Here is a 19,202-nt window from a genome sequence, read left to right on the forward strand (position 1 = left end):
AGGTCCGACAGTAACTTGATCCAAAGTTTCATGATCATCATCATCAACTTGTTCCTCAACCGGTGTCGCAGCAACAGGGGTTTCCCCTTGCCCTGCGCCACCATCAAGAGGAATTAGAGGTTCGACAACCTCATCAAGTTCTATCTTCCTCCCACTCAATTCTTTTGAGAGAAACTCCTTCTCAAGAAAAGCTCCATTTTTAGCAACAAACACTTTGCCCTCGAATTTGAGATAGAAGGTATACCCAACTATCTCTTTTGGGTAACCTATGAAGACACACTTTTCCGCTTTGGGTTCCAGCTTTTCAGGCTGAAGCTTTTTGATGTAAGCATCACATCCCCAAACTTTAAGAAACGACAAATTTGGTCTTTTGCCATACCACAGTTCGTATGGCGTCGTCTCAACGGATTTTGATGGTGCCCTATTTAAAGTGAATGCAGTTGTTGCTAATGCATAACCCCAAAATGATAACGGCAAATCGGTAAGAGACATCATAGACCGCACCATCTCAAATAAAGTACGATTACGATGTTCGAACACACCATTACGCTGTGGTGTTCCAGGCGGTGTCAACTGTGAAACAATTCCACATTGTCTTAAGTAAGCACCAAACTCGAAACTCAGATATTCACCCCCACGATCAGACCGTAGGAACTTGATCTTCTTGTTATGATGATTTTTGACTTCACTCTGAAATTTTTTGAACTTTTCAAACGTCTTAGACTTGTGCTTCATCAAGTAGACATAACCATATCTACTCAAATCGTCAGTGAAGGTGAGAAAATAACGATATCCGCCGCGTACCTCCACACTCATCGGACCACACGCATCGGTATGTATGATTTCCAACAAGTCACTTGCACGCTCCATTGTTCCGGAGAACGGAGTCTTAGTCATCTTGCCCATGAGGCATGGTTCGCACGTGTCAAGTGAATCAAAGTCAAGTGACTCCAAAAGTCCATCAATATGGAGTTTCTTCATGCGCTTTACACCAATATGACCTAAGTGGTAGTGCCATAAAACATGGCGCTATCATTGTTAACTCTAACTCTTTTGGTCTCAATGTTATGTATATGTGTATTATCGCTGTCAAGATTCAATATGAACAATCCTCTCACATTGGGTGCATGACCATAAAAGATATTACTCATAGAAATAGAACAACCATTATTCTCTGACTTAAACGAGTAACCATCTGGCAATAAACAAGATCCAGATATAATGTTCATGCTTAACGCACGCACTAAATAACATTTATTTAAGTTCATAACTAATTCTGATGGTAACTGAAGTGAAACTATGCCGACGGCGATTGCATCAACCTTGGAACCATTTCCCACGCGCATCGTCACTTCATCCTTCGCCAGCCTTCGCTTATTCCGCAATTCCTGTTTCGATTTCCAAATATGAGCAACAGAACTGGTATCGAATACCCAGGCACTACTACGAGAGCTGGTTAAGTACACATCAATAACATGTATATCGAATATACGTGATTTTTCCTTGGCCGCCTTCTTATTAGCCAGATACTTGGGGCAGTTGCGCTTCCAGTGACCCATATCCTTGCAATAATAGCACTCCATTTCAGGCTTAGGTCCAGCTTTGGGCTTCTTCGTTGGATTGGCAACAGGCTTGCTGCTCTTCTTTGAATTACCCTTCTTTCCTTTGCCGTTTCTCTTGAAACTAGTGGTCTTATTCACCATCAACACTCGATGCTCTTTACGGAGTTCTGACTCTACGACTTTCAGCATCGCGAATAACTCGCCGGGTGACTTGTTCATCCTTTGCATGTTATAGTTCAACACAAAGCTCTTATAGCTTGGTGGCAGTGATTGAAGAATTCTGTCAGTGATAGCCTCTTGCGGGAGTTCAATCTCCAGCTCAGCTAAACGGTTTGAGTACCCAGACATTTCGAGAACATGTTCACTGACAGACGAATTTTCCTCCATCTTGCAAGCATAGAATTTATCAGAGGTCTCATACCTCTCGATCCGGGCGTTCTTATGAAAGATAAACTTCAACTCCTGGAACATCTCATATGCTCTCTGACGCTCAAAGCAATGTTGAAGTCCCGGGTCTAAGCCATACAAGACTACACATTGAACTGCTGAGTAGTCCTCCTTGCGTGCTAACCAAGCGTTCTTAGCATCTTGGTCAGCCGTGGCGGGTGGTTCATCTCCTAACGCAGCATTAAGGACATAGTCCTTCTTCCTAGCTTGCAGGAGCAACTTAAGATTACGAGCCCAGTCTACGTACTTCCTGTCAAAGGGAAGGAACTTTGGTAACACATCCTCGTCTCCACCGGTTCCACTAGTGGTTATCTCTTACCTTTACCTTCTACTTATTATTATTGTGGTGTATTCCTTGTTTGCACTTGTTGTCTTTGTTGTTAGTATCATATAGGTTGCTCACCTGGTTGTTCATCTAGAGAACCTTTTGTTGCTAACCCTAATTTGTTAAGAAGAGCTAAAAATAGGTAGTTGCCTATTCACCCCCCTCTAGTCAACCATATCGATCCTTTCAATTGGTATCCGAGCCACATCTCTGTATTAAGGGTTTCACCACCTGAAGAGTGTGGTTGACGATGGTGTGGTTGGGCACAAAGTGCTCGAGGGCGTGGAGTTGAGTTCGATCACACAGGACGACTTGAATGAGGCTATGGCCTCACTCAAGATGTCCATGACGACCAAAGTCAAGTCCATGCTTAAAGGATTACTTGAGGGGATGAAGAATTCTCCCGATCCGTTGCTTGTGGTTAAATCCACCACATCGGAGTCGGAGGCTAATTCCGATAAGGAAACGGCTAAAGATACTCGAACTTCCTCCCTTCTTGACAATAATCGGGCGGGAACCTTTGCCTCGGTTACTCCTCCCTCGGTCTATGGAGGACCGGTCCCTACACCGCATATTAATAACCTTGGTCCTCCTCCTAAACTTGTTAAAGGTGATTTCGCTAACTAGGTCTTTTCCATCAAGTCTCATTTTAATCACAGCTCAACAAATCTTTGGAGAATCATCGAACAAGGCTTTTACCCACATGATCCAAACAACCTCACTCCAAGAGAAGAGACGGACAATCAGTACAATCATTCCGCGATGTTCATCCTTTAATTAGTGGTTCCTCCCGAAGATTTACCTCACTTGCGCCCCTTCTCTCATGCAAAGGATTGTTGGGAGCAAATCATGGTGTTGTACAAGGGGAGCATAACAATTCAACAGTCCAACTTTGAAGTGGTTCTTGATAAGGCCGATGAGTTTGTGATGCTAGAAGATGAGGGGCCCCGTGATCTCTATCGAAGGGTGACTACACTTGCCATTTCTCTCCAAGACCATGGGAGCAACGATATGGACAACACTTGGATCAAGCGCAAGTTTCTCAAGTCCATCATGCCATTCAACAAAGCCATGTCTTCCATCATTCGTCAAAGGCCAGATTTCCACACCTTGACCTCCGGCAAAGTGTTGGATGAGTTCATTGCTATGGATATTATGAACAAGACCGCCGACAATGCTCTTGCTCGTGTTCGGTCGAAGATAGCCTCACCCAACCTTGCCTTGAGAGCCAAGGCCATTGCTAATGAAGAAGAAGAGGAAGAAGATGGCTGCCCCGAAGACACAAAGTATGCTTATCACGAGCACATGGCTCTTGCATCAAGGCAATTTGGGGCAACAAGAGAAACTCAAGGCCCAACTTCTCCAAGGACAACTCAAGTGGGTCCAAAAACAAGCAATGAGTACAGACATGCTACAACTGCGGCAATGTGAGACACTTTGTGGTAGATTGTCCTTATGAGAAGAGGGAAGACAACGGGGACAAGCTCATTCACAAGGACAAAGCCAAGTCTTTCCCAAGAAAGAACATCTTCACCAAGAAGACTCCTCCAAGGGGTTTGGTAGCCCATGAAGAGTACACCTTCGAGGATGACGATGATGATACAGGCCGTGAGGGGATGGCAACGGCTATTGTGTCCATTGCCACTTCCTCCCCCAATGTGTCTCTCTTCGGTGCAACCAACAAGAACCGCATCGCCAAGTGCCTCATGGCCAAAGGTATCAATAAGGTAACCCCCAACATCAAGACCACTATCACTACCTCTCCTTCATTGTTAGATCGTGTTGATGATAGTGAAGTAGTGGAGCTTGATGAGAATGAGTTTGACAAATTCCTGTGTAAGATCAAAGGTGAAACAAAAAAGCACTTTTTTGCTCTTTTGGAACAACTTGGTGAGGCCAATGATCTCATTGAGACTCATGAGGAGATTATCTCCAAGTTGGTGGGACATAGTCGTGATTAAGCCGATGAGATAGCACACCTATCCATTGCTCTAAAATAAGAGTGTGGTCTTCGTTTGGATCTTGAGGAGTCACACAATGCTGATCATGCTAAATTACAAAAAGATCTTGATCATGCTCTTGTTCTTACCCGTGTGCTTAAATACGAGAAAGTTGCACTTTGGATTGGCCATGATAGACTCAAGAAAGAATTTGACACACTTGACAAGGCCCACAAGGTCTTGAAAGGTGTTCATGCCTCTCTGAAGGAGTCTCATGATAAACTCAAAGTAGAACTAACCAAGGATATTTCTACTTGTTCTCCTTTTGTTCTAATTGATAATGCTTGTGCTACTAACCCTTGTTGTGAGCATGTGGATCTTGTGGAGGAGAATGCTAAGTTTAAAGAAGAACTCGAGAAGGGCCTCGTGACATGCATCCAAGGCGAGAAGAACCTAAATGGACTTTTAAGTAATCAAAAGAAAGTTGTAGGAAAGAAGGGACTTGGGTTTGCACTCTAGTCTAAGAAGAAAAAGAAGAACAAGACCAAGCTATCTTCCCCTTTCAAGAGGAAGAGTGAGACTCAACAAACCGTCATCGACTTTGCTAATGAAGCTCAACGTCAACATGAAGCAAAGATATTGATGATTAGAAGTAAAAACGGCACCGAGTTCAAGAACTACACCTTGAATTAGTTTCTTAGTGACGAGGGGATCAAGCACCAATATTCAGCACCCTATACCCCTCAACAAAATGGTGTGGCGGGAAGGAAGAACCAGACGTTCATGGATGCGGTAAGAACTATGATGGCGGAATTCAAATCTCCGTAAAACTTTTGGGCCGAAGCCATTAACACCGCATGTCATGCATCCAATCGGCTCTACCTCCGCAAAGACTTGAACAAGACTCCATATGAGATTCTTACCGGGAACAAGCCCAACCTCAAGTACTTCTGGGTGTTCAGTTGTAAGTGTTTCATACTCAAGAAAGGTGTTCATTTGCCTAAATTCGAAGCTAGAGCTCATGAGGGCATATTTATTGGTTATGATACAAACTCTCATGCTTACCATGTTCTCAACAAGTCCACTGGACTCATTGAGGAGATGTGTAGCATAGAGTTTGATGAAAATAATGGCTCCCAAGTGAAGCAAAGTGGTCTTTGTGATGTAGGTGATGAAATTCCTCCTCAAGCCATAAGAAGAATGGGGATTGCTAAATACTCCCCATTGAGGGACCCCTTGTGGCCGAAGGAGAAGGACAATGCTCTACTCAAGTGGAGCCATCACCCTCGCTAGACCCACACGCTTCCGAAGAACAAAGTGAAGGCCCTCAACCCGATGAACAAGATCAAGGACAAGATCAACCTCATGAAGATGGTGTTGCACCAAATGATGTCCAAGATCATGCTCAAGACTCCGAGTTTGCTCAAGATCAAGTGCAACCACAAGATCAAGGGCAAACTAGTGAGCAAGCTCAAGACGGTGCTCAAGATGTTCAAGAAGACACTCCTAAATTATCCAGTAAGGAAGTCTTGAAGCGTCACGCCGCAAAGATAGCTAACAGGCTCCGGGTTCGACAACATATCTTCAAGGATGTGCTTGTAAGCTTCAATAAGGGGGTAACTACTCGTCAACAGTTATCAAACTTTTGTTTTCATCACGTGTTTGTTTCGTGTATTGAACCCCAAAAGGTACATGATGCACTCGATGATGAGGATTGGCTTGAAGCCATGCATGATGAACTTATCAACTTCGAGCGCGGTCAAGTTTGGGAATTAGTGCCAAGGCCAACGGAGGAACATAATGTCATTAGAACCAAATGGATCTTTAAGAACAAGCAGGATGAAAATGGTGTTATCATTCAAAACAAGGCAAGATTGGTGGAACAATGATACTGCCAAGTCGAGGGTATCGACTACGGTGAAACCTTTTGCCCCTGTTGCTCGTCTTGAATCTATTCGCATTTTGCTTGCATTTGCTTCTCATCATGATTTTAAATTGCAACAAATGGATGTGAATAGTGCTTTTCTTAATGGTCCCTTAAATGAGATGGTATATGTCAAACAACCCCCGGTATTCGAGGATCCCAAGTTCCCCACACATGTATACAAACTCAAGAAGGCGCTCTACGGCCTTAAACAAGCCCCACATGCGTGGTATGAGTACCTTACCGAGCTGTTCCAAGATCGTGAGTTTGAAATTGGGAAAATTGATCCCACCCTTTTTACCAAAAAGGTCAAAGGGGATTTGTTCATATGCCAACTATATGTTGATGATATTAGTTTTGGTTCTACTAACGAATCTTTCAATGAAGAGTTTGTTGTACTAATGACCGAGAAGTTTGAGATGTCTATGATGGGAGAGTTGAAGTTATTTCTTGGGTTTGAGATCAAACAAGGAAGAGAAGTAACATTCATCAAACAAGACAAATACACTCAAGACATGCTCAGAAAGTTCGAGCTCGAGGACGTCAAGCCGGTCAAATTTCCCATGCCAACCAAATGCAAACTTGACAATGATCCCAATGGTAAAGCAGTGGATCAAAAGGTATATCGCTCCATGATTGGATCCTTGCTTTATCTTTGTGCATGTAGACCACATATCATGTTGAATGTGGGAATTTGTGCACGGTTTCAATCCGCACCAAAGGAAAGCCACTATGCGGCAGTCAATTGAATCTTTCGATATTTGGCTCATACCCCAAACTTTGGCTTATGGTACCCCAAAGGAGCAAGCTTTAGTCTAGTAGGTTACTCTGACTCGGATTGGACTGGAGACTGTATCGGAAGGAAGTCAACTTCTGGAGGATGCTAGTTCCGTGGTCGCTCTTTGGTAAGTTGGTCTTCGAAGAAACAAAACTGTGTGTCACTTTATTCCACCGAGGCCGAGTATGTAGCTGCCGCAAGTTGTTGTGCTCAATTATTATGGATGAGGCAAACTTTAAAGGATTACGGTATCACTTGTGAAAAAGTGCCTCTTCTGTGTGACAATGAAAGTGACATCAAGATATCTCTCCATCCGGTGCAACATAGCAAGACCAAGCATATTGATATTCGTCATCATTTTATTCGAGATCATATCAAGCAAGGAGATATTGAGGTCCTCTTCATCAACACTCAAGATCAACTTGCGGATATTTTCACCAAACCTCTAGATGAAGTAAGGTTTCGCAAGTTAAGGCATGAGCTAAATATCATTGATTCAAGTAATGTGGATTCAAACTAGGCACACTACACCTCACTCATCATTATATTTTGCTCTAGGTGTAGGCATGGACATAGGAGGAGTGTTGCTCTCTCAATGAACTTTCCCTCCCACCATTATGCATAAAATGATCAGGTCTTTCACATTAGTCGTTGTTGATGGCACTTGTGCTTCAATGACGAGCTTTGGTGATGAACCCAAGGATAATTCTTCGCGGTGTCATACCATTTTTCTCAAACATTGGTGGCTCCGGCCACCGCCGTCTCTTCGTCAGAAGATTCGGTTCTGTGCTCGTGTTTCGTGCTTATTTTTTCTTTTTTCTATCTTCTCTTGGGCTTTGCTGCACTTTTTCTCTTGATTCTAGCAAAGTTCAAAGTGTTTTTATTGAAGAGGGCATGACACTACCGCTCCAGGCACGTTAGTAAAATTTTACTACCGTTGGAAGAGTGGTACTACAGCTCAGCGAGCGGTAGTAAAATTTTACTACCGCTGGCCAAGCGGTACTACCTCGATGACCACGGTACTACCGTGCCGCTAGGGCCACATGGGGGGTATATTAGGGCAGGGGCAGTTCTTTCGCCCCCCCCCCCATACCCATTCATCTCGTGGCTCTCACTCTTTCTCTCTCTCTTCTCGCGAAACGGTGCCAGAGGGACTCGCCGGATCTCCTTCTCCGGTCACTCTCCTCCGATTCTGTTTGGTGGGATCGTCTCCCTCCTCTTCCTCGTGCCATGGACCTCGGTATTGCCCTCGTTCCCTTCTCTTTTCTTTGTTCTTGTTGAATCTAGGGTTGGGGGCATATGCATTAGTTCATTGTCTCATGGCACCATCTTTCCATGCAACGAGGGTTGGAGAGTGCTTGTGTGGTAGAAACTTACTCAAAAGAATGCAACATGTGTGGTTGGGTCTCCGGTAGTACCGTATTTGAAGTTTTCCATGTCAGATCTGGCACTTTTCACTCGTGCAGTACTGCCGCTCATCCTCGAGCGGTACTACCGCTGTCACAGCGGTAGTAAATTTTTACTCCCCCTTGAGCAGTGGTACTACCTCTGTCAGAGCAGTAGTAAATCTTTACTACCTCTTAACCACTGGTACTACCATTGTTCCCTGAATCCGCATGCTCTGTCCTCTTAGTTTTCACTTCTCTGGGATTTTCTGATTTGCTTTGGTCTTTGTCTTGACCTTTTTTGTCGTTTTCTTGTGTTTGTGTTGCGTGTCATAGGTGGTGGCTCCAGGCGCTCAAACCCACCTCGGGATGCCAGTTCCAAGCGACCTCGCACTTCAGATGCACCCGAGGGATCCAAGGCTCCGAAGCGCAATTTCAAGCGGCCAACTCACAAGAACAAGGAGAACACTATCGATTGGGATGCTATGCCACAAGCTGAGTTTCAGCTTCGCAGGAAGACCAACCCCTATGACAACGTTGGGGTCTAGCTTCCCGGATGTGAACTATTCTGGTCTAAGCAACACGCTCTTATTTATGAAGATGTACCGGTTCAGTGGATTGACATGGACCATCTGAAGGACCCGACGTACTTTGGTGAAGCTCTAGCCATGGTGGAATAGCTTGAGATTGCGGATCTCATCATGTTTCACCTTGACTTTGATCCTGAGATAGTGGCTCAGTTCTTTGTTACTATCCACTTTCACTCTGATGAGGAGCGCGCTATGTCTTGGATGACCAATGGGGAGAGGCTCTCTGCTACTTGGAAGGAGTTTATTGACCTTCTAAACGTCCGTGATGAGGGGCTTGAGCACCGAGTTGGTTTGCTCCCACACGCTAAGCCATCTGCTAAAGCTAAGGATAAGTTGATGCCCTACTTTATTGAGAAGATATCCCCATCTGGTGAGGTCTCTCACGTGTCGAACCCATTCCTTGATGTCATGCACCGTATCTTTCGCAACACTCGTTTTCCGCGTGTTGGCAACAAGGACCAGGTGCATTCATACCTGGTGGATATGCTTATGATGTGTCAGAAAGGGCAGTCTCATGCCTCTGGACCACTTGATGTGTCGCACGTCATGTGGAGTGAGCTTCAGTCGACAGTTTTTACCATAAGGTCCCCATCTATGGCCCTTAACTGTTTTACCTGATCAATAAGAAGTGGGCGGAGGCCTTGCCAGTTATAGAGTTCCAAGCTCCCGGGTGGATATGCCATGAGCCTATTAAGTTGCGACAGAAGAACAAGTGGGCGACCACCACCACTACACCTGCTGCTGCCACTTTTTATTCTAATGAGGATGAGGTTGCGGCTGAGGATGAGAGCGTTCTAGAGTCACATGTGCCTTCCTCTACCGAGCCATCTTGGTCCAAGAAGCTCACTGACTAGATGAAGACCTTGTTGTGCATGCAGGCAAAGGGGCAGTACATGACTCATGTTACTCAGAAGGAGAGCCATCGGCGTGACAAGCTGATTATGAGGAAGCTCGACATGCACGTCTCCAGTGGGTCTGAGCAAGACATCACTCCTAAGGCTGCTTGGATGAAAAAGAAGACTCTTCAGTGGGTTGAGTCTGACAAGGAGTCTGATGAGGAGACAGAAGACGAGGCTGACGAGGAGTATGTTGAGGAGTCTGATGGCTGAGTCTTCTACATTTCGAGCTACCACCTATGTCGTAGGTGTCCTATCTGCCTTTTTTGTGTCCCGATGCCAAAGGGGGAGAGAATGTAGGATTTGCGAGTTTCCTCGTTTTCTAGGTTTCTTTATCTGTTGAACTTTTGTTGCTACTTTTGTTTCCTTTGCTTTGTGTGAGACCAGGAGACGTCGTACTTTATTATATGGTGTGAGACACATGCTATCACTCCTCTATATTTATTGTCTCATTATTATCCAGTATTTTAGTAGCTTGTGATTCTAATTAATTATGTGCCCTTATCTTCATGCTCACATGCTATGCCTTGCTTCCATGCTTAGTGTTAATTTAGTTATTGCAAGGAATGACTCGTCTATAAAATCTAGGGGGGGTGCTTTTCTTTGGTTGTGTGCTGGGCAGACCATGTCCTTTCTCTAAAGTATGCACACATCCAGGGGGAGCCTGTCTCTAGTTTGTAGATTTTGGGTTTGCATATGTTATTTTTATATCCTTTAGTGCAAATCATGTATTGTCATCAATCCACCAAAACAGGGGAGATTGTTAGGGCATATTGCTCCCTAAGTGGTTTTGGTGATTGATGACAATGCCTGTGCGGACTAATCGTGTGCATTGAACATTTCAAATAATTCATGACTAGGCACAAGACGATTTGGTGCCCCTCGGAGTCTTTCAAAGACGGTTGCTTCCTACATTTATCTTTGGTGGATTTCATACGTAGGAAAGCCATACTATTAAGAGGGGTCTGCTTCAGAAAGGTTTGGGTGGAATCAACACGTACACATTTCTATTGGACCACCTTTCCCTTGCTTCAATGGAGCTCCAACCATGTTTTTCCATGTATGTGCAAAAGGGCCAGTGGTAGTACCGCTGGGACAGCGGTATTACCGCCCTCTAGGCGTAGTAGTTTTTTACTACCACTCTCTAGGCGGTAGTAGTTTATTACTACCGCTCCGTCGGACTTCTTGGGCATCCTTTTGCCTCAGCAGTGGTAGGCACACAAGTATTTTCTTACTACCGTGGTTGGTGAACTGCCGAGCGGTAGTACCGCTCTGCTAGTGCAGTGAGTGGGGGGTAACAATTGGATTGTTCCCCCCACTATATAAAGGTGTCTTCTTCCCTGAGAAGCTTACCTATTACCTCCACGAGCTCCATTGTTGCTCCAAAGCTCATTCTTGCCCGATCTCTCTCCCTAGCCAATCAAACTTGTTGATTTCCTAGGGATTGGTTGAGAAGGCCCTGATTTACACTTCCACAAGATATATTTGATTCGCCCACTAATCCCTTGCGGATCTTGTTACTCTTGGGTGTTTGAGCACCCTAGACGGTTGAGGTCACCTCGGATCCACATTCCATTGTGGTGAAGCTTCGTGGTCTTGTTGGGAGCCTCCAAGCTTTGTGTGGAGATAGCCCCAACCTTGTTTGTAAAGGTCCGGTCGCCGCCTTCAAGGGCACCAATAGTGGAATCACGACATCTCGCATTGTGTGAGGGCGTGAGGAGAATACAGTGGCCCTAGTGGCTTCTTGGGGAGCATTGTGCCTCCACACCGCTCCAACAGAGATGTACTTCCTGTCAAAGGGAAGGAACTTCGGTAACAGATCCTCGTCTCCACCGGTTCCACTAGCGGTTATCTCTTACCTTTATCGTGTACTTATTATTGTTGTGGTGTATTCCTTGCTTGCGCTTGTTGTCTTTGTTGTTAGCATCATATAGGTTGCTCACCCAGTGGTTCATCTAGAGAACCTTTTGTTGCTAACCCTAATTTGTTAACAAGAGCTAAAAATTGGTAGTTGCCTATTCACCCCCTCTAGTCAACCATATCGATCCTTTCAACTATCATCAGCTTTCCACTTCAACTAGTGTAGGCGCCATAGGAACATCTTCCCGCGCCCTGCTACTCATCGGTTGAAGTGACGGTTCAGTAACCTCATCAAGTTTCCACCATCCTCCCACTCAATTCTTTCGAGATAAACTTTTTCTCGAGAAAGGACCCGTTTCTAGAAAACAAACATTTTGCTTCCAGACCTGAGATAGGAGGTATACCCAACTATTTTGGGTGTCCTATGAAGATGCATTTATCCGCTCTGGGTTCAAGCTTATGAGGCTGAAACTTTTTCACATAAGCGTAGCAGTCCCAAACTTTTAAGAAATGACAGCTTAGGTTTCTCCAAACCATAGTTCATATAGTGTCATCTCAACTGAATTATGCGGTGCCCTATTTAAAGTGAGTGTGGTTGTCTCTAATGCCTAACCCAAAAACGATAGAGGTAATTCTATAAGAGACATCATAATATGCACCATATCCAATAGGGTGCGGCTACGACGTTCGAACACACCATCACACTATGGTGTTCCAGGTGGCATGAGTTGTGAAACAATTTTCATAGTGTCTTAAATGTTTACCAAACTCACAACTCAGATATATATTTACCTCCACAATCACATTGTAGACATATTATCCTCTTGTAGCGACGATCTTCAACTTCACTCTGAAATTGCTTGAACTTTTCAATATTTCAGACTTGTAATTCATCAAGCAAATACACTGGTATCTACTCAAATCATCAGTGAAGTAATAACATAAGGATATCCACTTCATGCCTTAGCTCTCATTGGACTGCATGCATCAAAATGTTTTATTTCCAACAAGTCACTTACTCGTTCCATCTCACTGAAAACGAGGCCTTCAGTCATCTTGCCCATGTGGCATGATTTGCATGTGTCAAGTGATTCAAAATCAAGTGAGTCTAAACAATCCATCTGCATGCACCTACGGTAGAACCAAACACAGTGGGGGAAATGATAAGATCCTTGCTAAAAACTAAAGTTTTGAATAAGAATAAAAGCCTGGTCATACCTTCAAAGGAGGGGCATCAGCATCTAAGCCTACGTCTTCCTCCTTGGGCGGCCATTCATGTTGAGGTTTGAACAACGCCTTCCACAATTTCTCGTGGATAGTGTGGTAGAACTAGCGCATGCTGCCGGGGTCGCCTAGATGGTGGGACCACATTGGAGTATCCTGACGTTGGCACGGTAGGACGTTGTAGTGGAGCATGACTTGAATCACGTTGGTCAGCTCGTTCTTCGCCTCCACCATCTGCGTGATGCGCTTCTGCAGCGACTTCACCTCTGAGGCCGATCCCCGGTCAAGACCTTTTGTAACCCACGAGGTTATCCTCTCGGGGGGTCCGGATCTGAACTCGGCGGGCGCCGACTAGTTTGTTTTCGGAGGTTTGGTGGTGTAAAACCACTCTTTTTGCCAGGTTTTGATGGTATCAATAAAAGTACCATCTGGCCATTCGACTCGCGGGAGTTTGCTGATCACGGCTCCTCCGCAGTCGGTGTGTTGGCCGTTGACCTTCTTCGGCTTGACGTTGAAAGTCTTGAGCCATAGACCGAAGTGCGGTTGAACCCGCAGGAAGGCCTCACAAATGGTGATGAAAGCTGAGATGTGCATAAACGAGTTCGGGGGAAGATCGTGAAAATCTAATCCATAGAAGAACATCAGGCCCCTGACGAAGGGGTGGAGCGGGAAGCCTAGTCCTCGGATGAAGTGGGGGACGAACACCACCCTCTCGCCTGGCTTTGGTGTAGGCACCACACGGCCTTCCTCGGGCGCACGGTGGGCAATGTTGGGCGAGAGATAGCAGACGAGCTTCAACTCCCCGATATCCTTGTCGGAGACGCATGAGACCTCCCACTTGCCTTGGGAGCCCGAGCCGGCCATGGCTGAGCTTGGTGAAGGGCCGCTGGGAGAGGACGCAAAATGAAATGGATCTGGGCGCTTGGAGCTTGAATGAATGGGGGGTCGAGTCTGGAATGCCTGTGGTGGCTTTGAGGATCTTTTTTCCCTTTCATGAGGGGTCATAAGACCAAGGATTCCCGTTTACTGCGCCGCAAGCCCTGCCACTTCTCGAAAAACTGCGTCGTTGAACGCGCGCGAGATAACCCAGACCATTATTTGTATCCCCTTAAACGTGGGGCACGATCTCCTCATTGGTAAGACATGCCCATGGGAAAGTCACCTCTAACTTCGAATCGAGTTTTTTCATAAGTCGATACGGCGACCTTTCATTAGAAAGGCTGTCAGATGAGGAATTGTTCACACCTGGGCTTTTAAGCGTTCAGATTAAGCAATGCATGTTTTAAAGGCACGACGTCACCAAACGACCAAGTCAAAACGAGCCGAACGTGAAGGTAACTCGCCTTGCAAGCCAATTACTCTAGATACGAGGAGCTGCTGAAGACCATATACATCGGCGTTCGAGGCCAGTTCGGGGGCTACCGAGGGAGTCTCGGACTAAGGGGTCCTCAGACGGTCGGCCCATCTCTTACAGGCCGACCTAATGGGTCGTGTTGTTGAAGACCGGATTGCGTGACGACATCATGTTCAAGAAGGAAAGCTCTGAAGACTCGCGTGTCATCCAAGTTAAGTAGGCTAGATCGACGCATCTGTCCCCGGCTGGAGGTCGGTTGCATGTAACCCTAGGAACCCCTGGTGTCTATATAAACCAGAGGGTTTCATCCGTATAGGCACGTTGACTCATCTAGGGTTTTAGCTCATACGATCTCGAGGTAGATCAACTCTGTAATTCTCATCCACATCAATATAATCAAGCGGGGCGTAGGGTTTTACCTCCTCAAGAGGGTCCGAACCTGGGTAAACACTGTCTCCTTCGTCCCGTGTAACCCATCGATTCAAGGTCCATAGCTCGGGACCCCTTACCCGAGATCTGCCGGTTTTGACACCGACAACATGCTGTGAGGAGCATTCGGTAGACTACGACAAGCTGGCCTGTTTGTGGTCCGACTTCGGTTGAGGGAAAGCTAACCAAAGGAGCTCAAGTCTTCCGCGTAAGTTTTCACCCGGGACTCGGGTAGGAGTAGTAGAAGAGTGTGGTGTAGCAGAATTTGTGTGTATATTGCTCACATGCTATCCATCGTCCTCGAAGAACGCCAGGAGTGACCAAAAGAGGAATGTGGCGCAATTGTCACTACAACTCAATGTGACGAACGGCAGGAGTGACCAAAAGAGGAATGTGGCGCAATTGTCACTACAACTCAATGTATTGCAATTGTCAATCTAAAAGTAAAGGCCTGAGAGGCCCGAGATCTAAGATAAACGATGCTATCTTTATAATTGATTTTTCTTCGATGTAGTGGTCAGTCTAAAAGTAACAAGACTTCGCATAGCCAATAATCTACTCCTACAAAGTAAAGGCACAAAAGTACGTACTCCCTGACTTCCCGTAGCCAGTAATCCAGGAAATAAAGACACAAAAGTACATACTCCCTGCGATCCATATATATAAGCCTATACAACGTATTCTAATCTAAACAAGTCAAAAGACCTGTGTTTAGAAAAAAAGGTCAAACGACCATTTTTTTTTAAATCGTCAAAAGAGCAGTTAGCGGCGTCAGAGCAACCGGCGGCAGTTCACACGTGCCACCTCCCGTGGCTGGACCCGGGTCCGACCGCCATCCCGGTCCGTGTCCACCGCACCGCGTCGAACTCCATAGTCCATTGCGACGCCGACGCGCACCTTCCTCTTCCCCCGTTCCCCTGCCCCGGCTCGCCAGCGCGCGCTCCCTCGCACGCGCCTGCGATCTCTCTCCCTCTCCCTCTCCCTCTCCCTCTCGCGCGTATATAGAAACCTCGCGTTTGCCGATCCCGACCACCGCAAATCCCACTCCCTTCCACCCGCCCGGACGCACAAGATCCTGGGCGACCGGCGCGGCCGTGGTGGTACACGACTGGGCTAGCTAGCCATCGCTGCCGTTGCCCAATGGCCCGGCTCGCCCTCTCCGACTGCCGCGGCCTCACGCCGCTCCGCGCGCGCAGCGCCATTGCGCTGCCGTCGCCTCCCCACCTCGCCGCGGGGCCGCGTCGCCCCGCGCCTGCCGCCATCCATCGCGACTGGGCGCTCCGCGTCTCCGCGCCAACCCGCCTCGCGTCCGTCCTCGAGGAGGATAAAAGGGGCCTCGGGGGAGCGGAGGAGGCCGGGAGCTCTTCGGCCGGGTTCAACCCGGGGGCGCCGCCGCCGTTCGGCCTGGCGGAGATCCGCGCGGCCATCCCGAAGCACTGCTGGGTCAAGGACCCGTGGCGGTCCATGAGCTACGTGCTGCGCGACGTCCTGGTCGTGCTCGGCCTCGCCGCCGCCGCCGCGCGGGCCGACAGCTGGCTCGTCTGGCCGCTCTACTGGGCCGCGCAGGGCACCATGTTCTGGGCGCTCTTCGTCCTGGGACACGACTGGTACGGGCCGTCCTCCGTACCCCAGACCCAAAGATTGGACTTTTATGCCGGTTTTAGCCTGAAACCACAATGTTCGTCTCTTGTCCTGTAACGACTGTTTGGTGTTTGCAGTGGGCATGGGAGCTTCTCGAGCAACCCAAAGCTAAACAGCGTGGTCGGCCACATACTCCATTCCTCCATCCTCGTTCCATACAACGGCTGGTACGATGAGTGCATGTTGTGTTTTCTTCTTTGTTGTGGACTTTTGTTGATGCTAAGAAACGCTGTGTCTTGAATGTAATTGCAGGAGGATTAGCCACAGGACGCACCACCAGAACCACGGCCATGTGGAGAAAGACGAATCCTGGCACCCGGTAGGTCTTTGGCTCTTTGCTTCTCGGTAGATTCATGCATGCGTAATTCTTCAGAGAGGCGGTGATTTTCGTGAATTGTGCTTGATAATTCCTTGAATTGTGATAATTTGCAGCTACCCCAGAGGCTGTACAATAGCCTGGACAGTATGACAAAGAAGTTGCGGTTCAGCATGCCATTTCCCATGCTTGCATTCCCCTTATACTTGGTGAGGCACAATGCTGCTTCATTTTACCACGACGTGTGAATTGCTTGGTCTTGTTCTCTAACACGGTAATTCTTGTTCTGTGCAGTTTGCGAGGAGTCCTGGCAAGGAAGGCTCACACTTCAACCCAAACAGCGATTTATTCCAACCTAATGAGAAAAAGGATGTGCTAACATCCACTGCATCCTGGCTGGCAATGATTGGGGTTCTCGCAGGTCTGACCTTTGTGATGGGGCCTCTTAAGATGCTAAAGCTCTATGCAATCCCATATGTGGTAAGAGCTAAATTCAAAGTTTTAAATAGCGGACTATAGCCCCGCTATAGTGGTTTGAGTAGGGCAATGCTAAATGATAGGCTATAAGATTCATGTACAATTGTCTGGAAAAGTTCTGAAATAGCCGGCTATAGCCCTGCTATAGCTTATTTGAGGGACCACCGCTATTTGGCATAGCCCGCTATTTAAAAAAATGCCTAAATTCCTTTCATAACTTGCCCAATTTTGGCAAACTTAGAATTTGGATAAGCCATCAAGGGAGTACACTGCAGTGGACAATTCATGTGATTAATTTTGGTGAACCCCTGTGCAGATATTTGTTATGTGGCTGGATTTTGTCACATACTTGCATCATCATGGTCACGAAGACAAGGTCCCCTGGTATCGTGGAAAGGTAAATTACATGGTTGAATCAAATTTCAATTAATCAGTGCTTTGGGATAACTGCTTAATGTTCAAAATACAATGGCATGGTGCCATGGAGCCATGGTCCATTATTATCGAAAGAAAATACCGGATTGCTGTTTTAAGTAGAATATACATGTGGAAAATAGAAAACTAAACATAATCTATGTTCTTAAGAAAATGGCAAACATAGTACTAGTATAATTTGAAAAATATTTAATGGAAGGTTCATAAGGGGACATCCTGCCTACATATATTGACTGTTCAATTACCTTTATTTCTGACTTCTCGAAATTGTTAGTTCTTCTGGTCTGTAATTCAACCTTCCTACATGTGTGTTACTTATTCAAGATAGGTATCATGTGTTATGCCTAAGTGACAATTGCTTCCTTCAGTCAGAGTAATCTTAGTGGTGAATGTTATGAATTAAAGATATAATGTTTTCCAGTAGCTGCTTCAGTTTATTTGGTTTTCATGTATAATTCCTTAACAATTCTAGTCTGATTTCTTATTGACATCGCTTTGCAAACTGATAGGAATGGAGCTATCTGCGTGGAGGATTGACAACACTTGATCGGGACTACGGGTTGATCAACAAGATACACCATGACATTGGCACTCATGTCATTCATCATCTTTTCCCACAAATCCCGCATTATCATCTTGTCGAGGCGGTAAGCCACCATCCCTTACTCCTTAGCCCTTGCCTTTTTCTGGAACATGCATCAAAATATGTGGCATTCTCTAGTCTCACCTTGCTAACCAGATGTTGGTTTGGATCTAACCCGCAGACTGAGGCAGCAAAACCAGTGCTTGGCAAGTACTACAAAGAACCAGAGAAGTCGGCTCCTCTCCCATTCCACCTACTCCAGGTGCTATCGCGGAGTTTGAAGAAGGATCACTATGTTAGCGACACCGGAGACATAGTTTACTACCAAAGTGAGTCAGAAACGAGTACATCTGGACAGAGGTCTGATTAAGATGAAACATTAGCATATATAGGTCATCCTTAAACTCCTCAGGAGGTTGTGGCTTAAGTAAAGAGTTAAACACCCTTACTAGGCTCCTGGGATCTCGGATTGGCGAGTCCATGAATGTACATCATGAAGCACGAATGTAGTAACTAGTGAATTATTACCATTGTAAAAGAGCAATTGCTGCTCGCTTCTGCTCGCTTCAACGCTTGCCTTGATCTGCTGGTATAGCCCCCTTGGAGTACATCTTATATATATATATATATTTTTTTTCTCTTCTCATTCAGTAAAGTCTCGGTGCCTCCCCTAGGGAGTTATGGGTTCCAAATTTCTGTTTGTAAAACACCAGAAATTTATCTCTTTGCGATGACTGAAGGAGGAGACCATGCTTTGTACAAGAGTACTACTTATAGTTTTTGTTATGGGAAAACTAGAGAGCTACTACTTATAGTTAGTTACAGTGGTAGTACTACAAAACAGCAAACAAAATTTGTAGTTACAGTGGTACTACTTATAGTTTGTGGCTGATCGGCTGCTGCTCATTGCGACATTAACCCCGTCTGAATGACGACCGACCGTTTCCGCATTCTGCACGCACAGGAATATACCGCCTAGTAGACCGAGTAAAGAGAGGCGTCCGCAGTTTCCCACACGACAAAAACGGCTGCTCTC

The 19,202-nt window shown here is 46.1% G+C and overlaps 1 protein-coding gene across 1 annotated transcript; it reads left to right on the forward strand.

Annotated features, from left to right (window-relative positions):
• Positions 1-15,654: 15,654 nt before the first annotated feature.
• LOC123448917 (omega-3 fatty acid desaturase, chloroplastic-like) lies at positions 15,655-18,816 on the forward strand. The gene is made up of 8 exons (XM_045125961.1): positions 15,655-16,321; positions 16,433-16,522; positions 16,608-16,674; positions 16,788-16,880; positions 16,966-17,151; positions 17,465-17,545; positions 18,093-18,230; positions 18,348-18,816. The coding sequence occupies exons 1-8, from the start codon at positions 15,855-15,857 to the stop codon at positions 18,534-18,536; spliced, it is 1,311 nt and encodes a 436-aa protein (XP_044981896.1). The 5' UTR covers positions 15,655-15,854; the 3' UTR covers positions 18,537-18,816.
• Positions 18,817-19,202: the final 386 nt, after the last annotated feature.

Source organism: Hordeum vulgare, chromosome 4H (genome assembly GCF_904849725.1).
Source record: "Hordeum vulgare subsp. vulgare chromosome 4H, MorexV3_pseudomolecules_assembly, whole genome shotgun sequence".
In the NCBI taxonomy this organism is placed as follows: Eukaryota; Viridiplantae; Streptophyta; class Magnoliopsida; order Poales; family Poaceae; genus Hordeum; species Hordeum vulgare.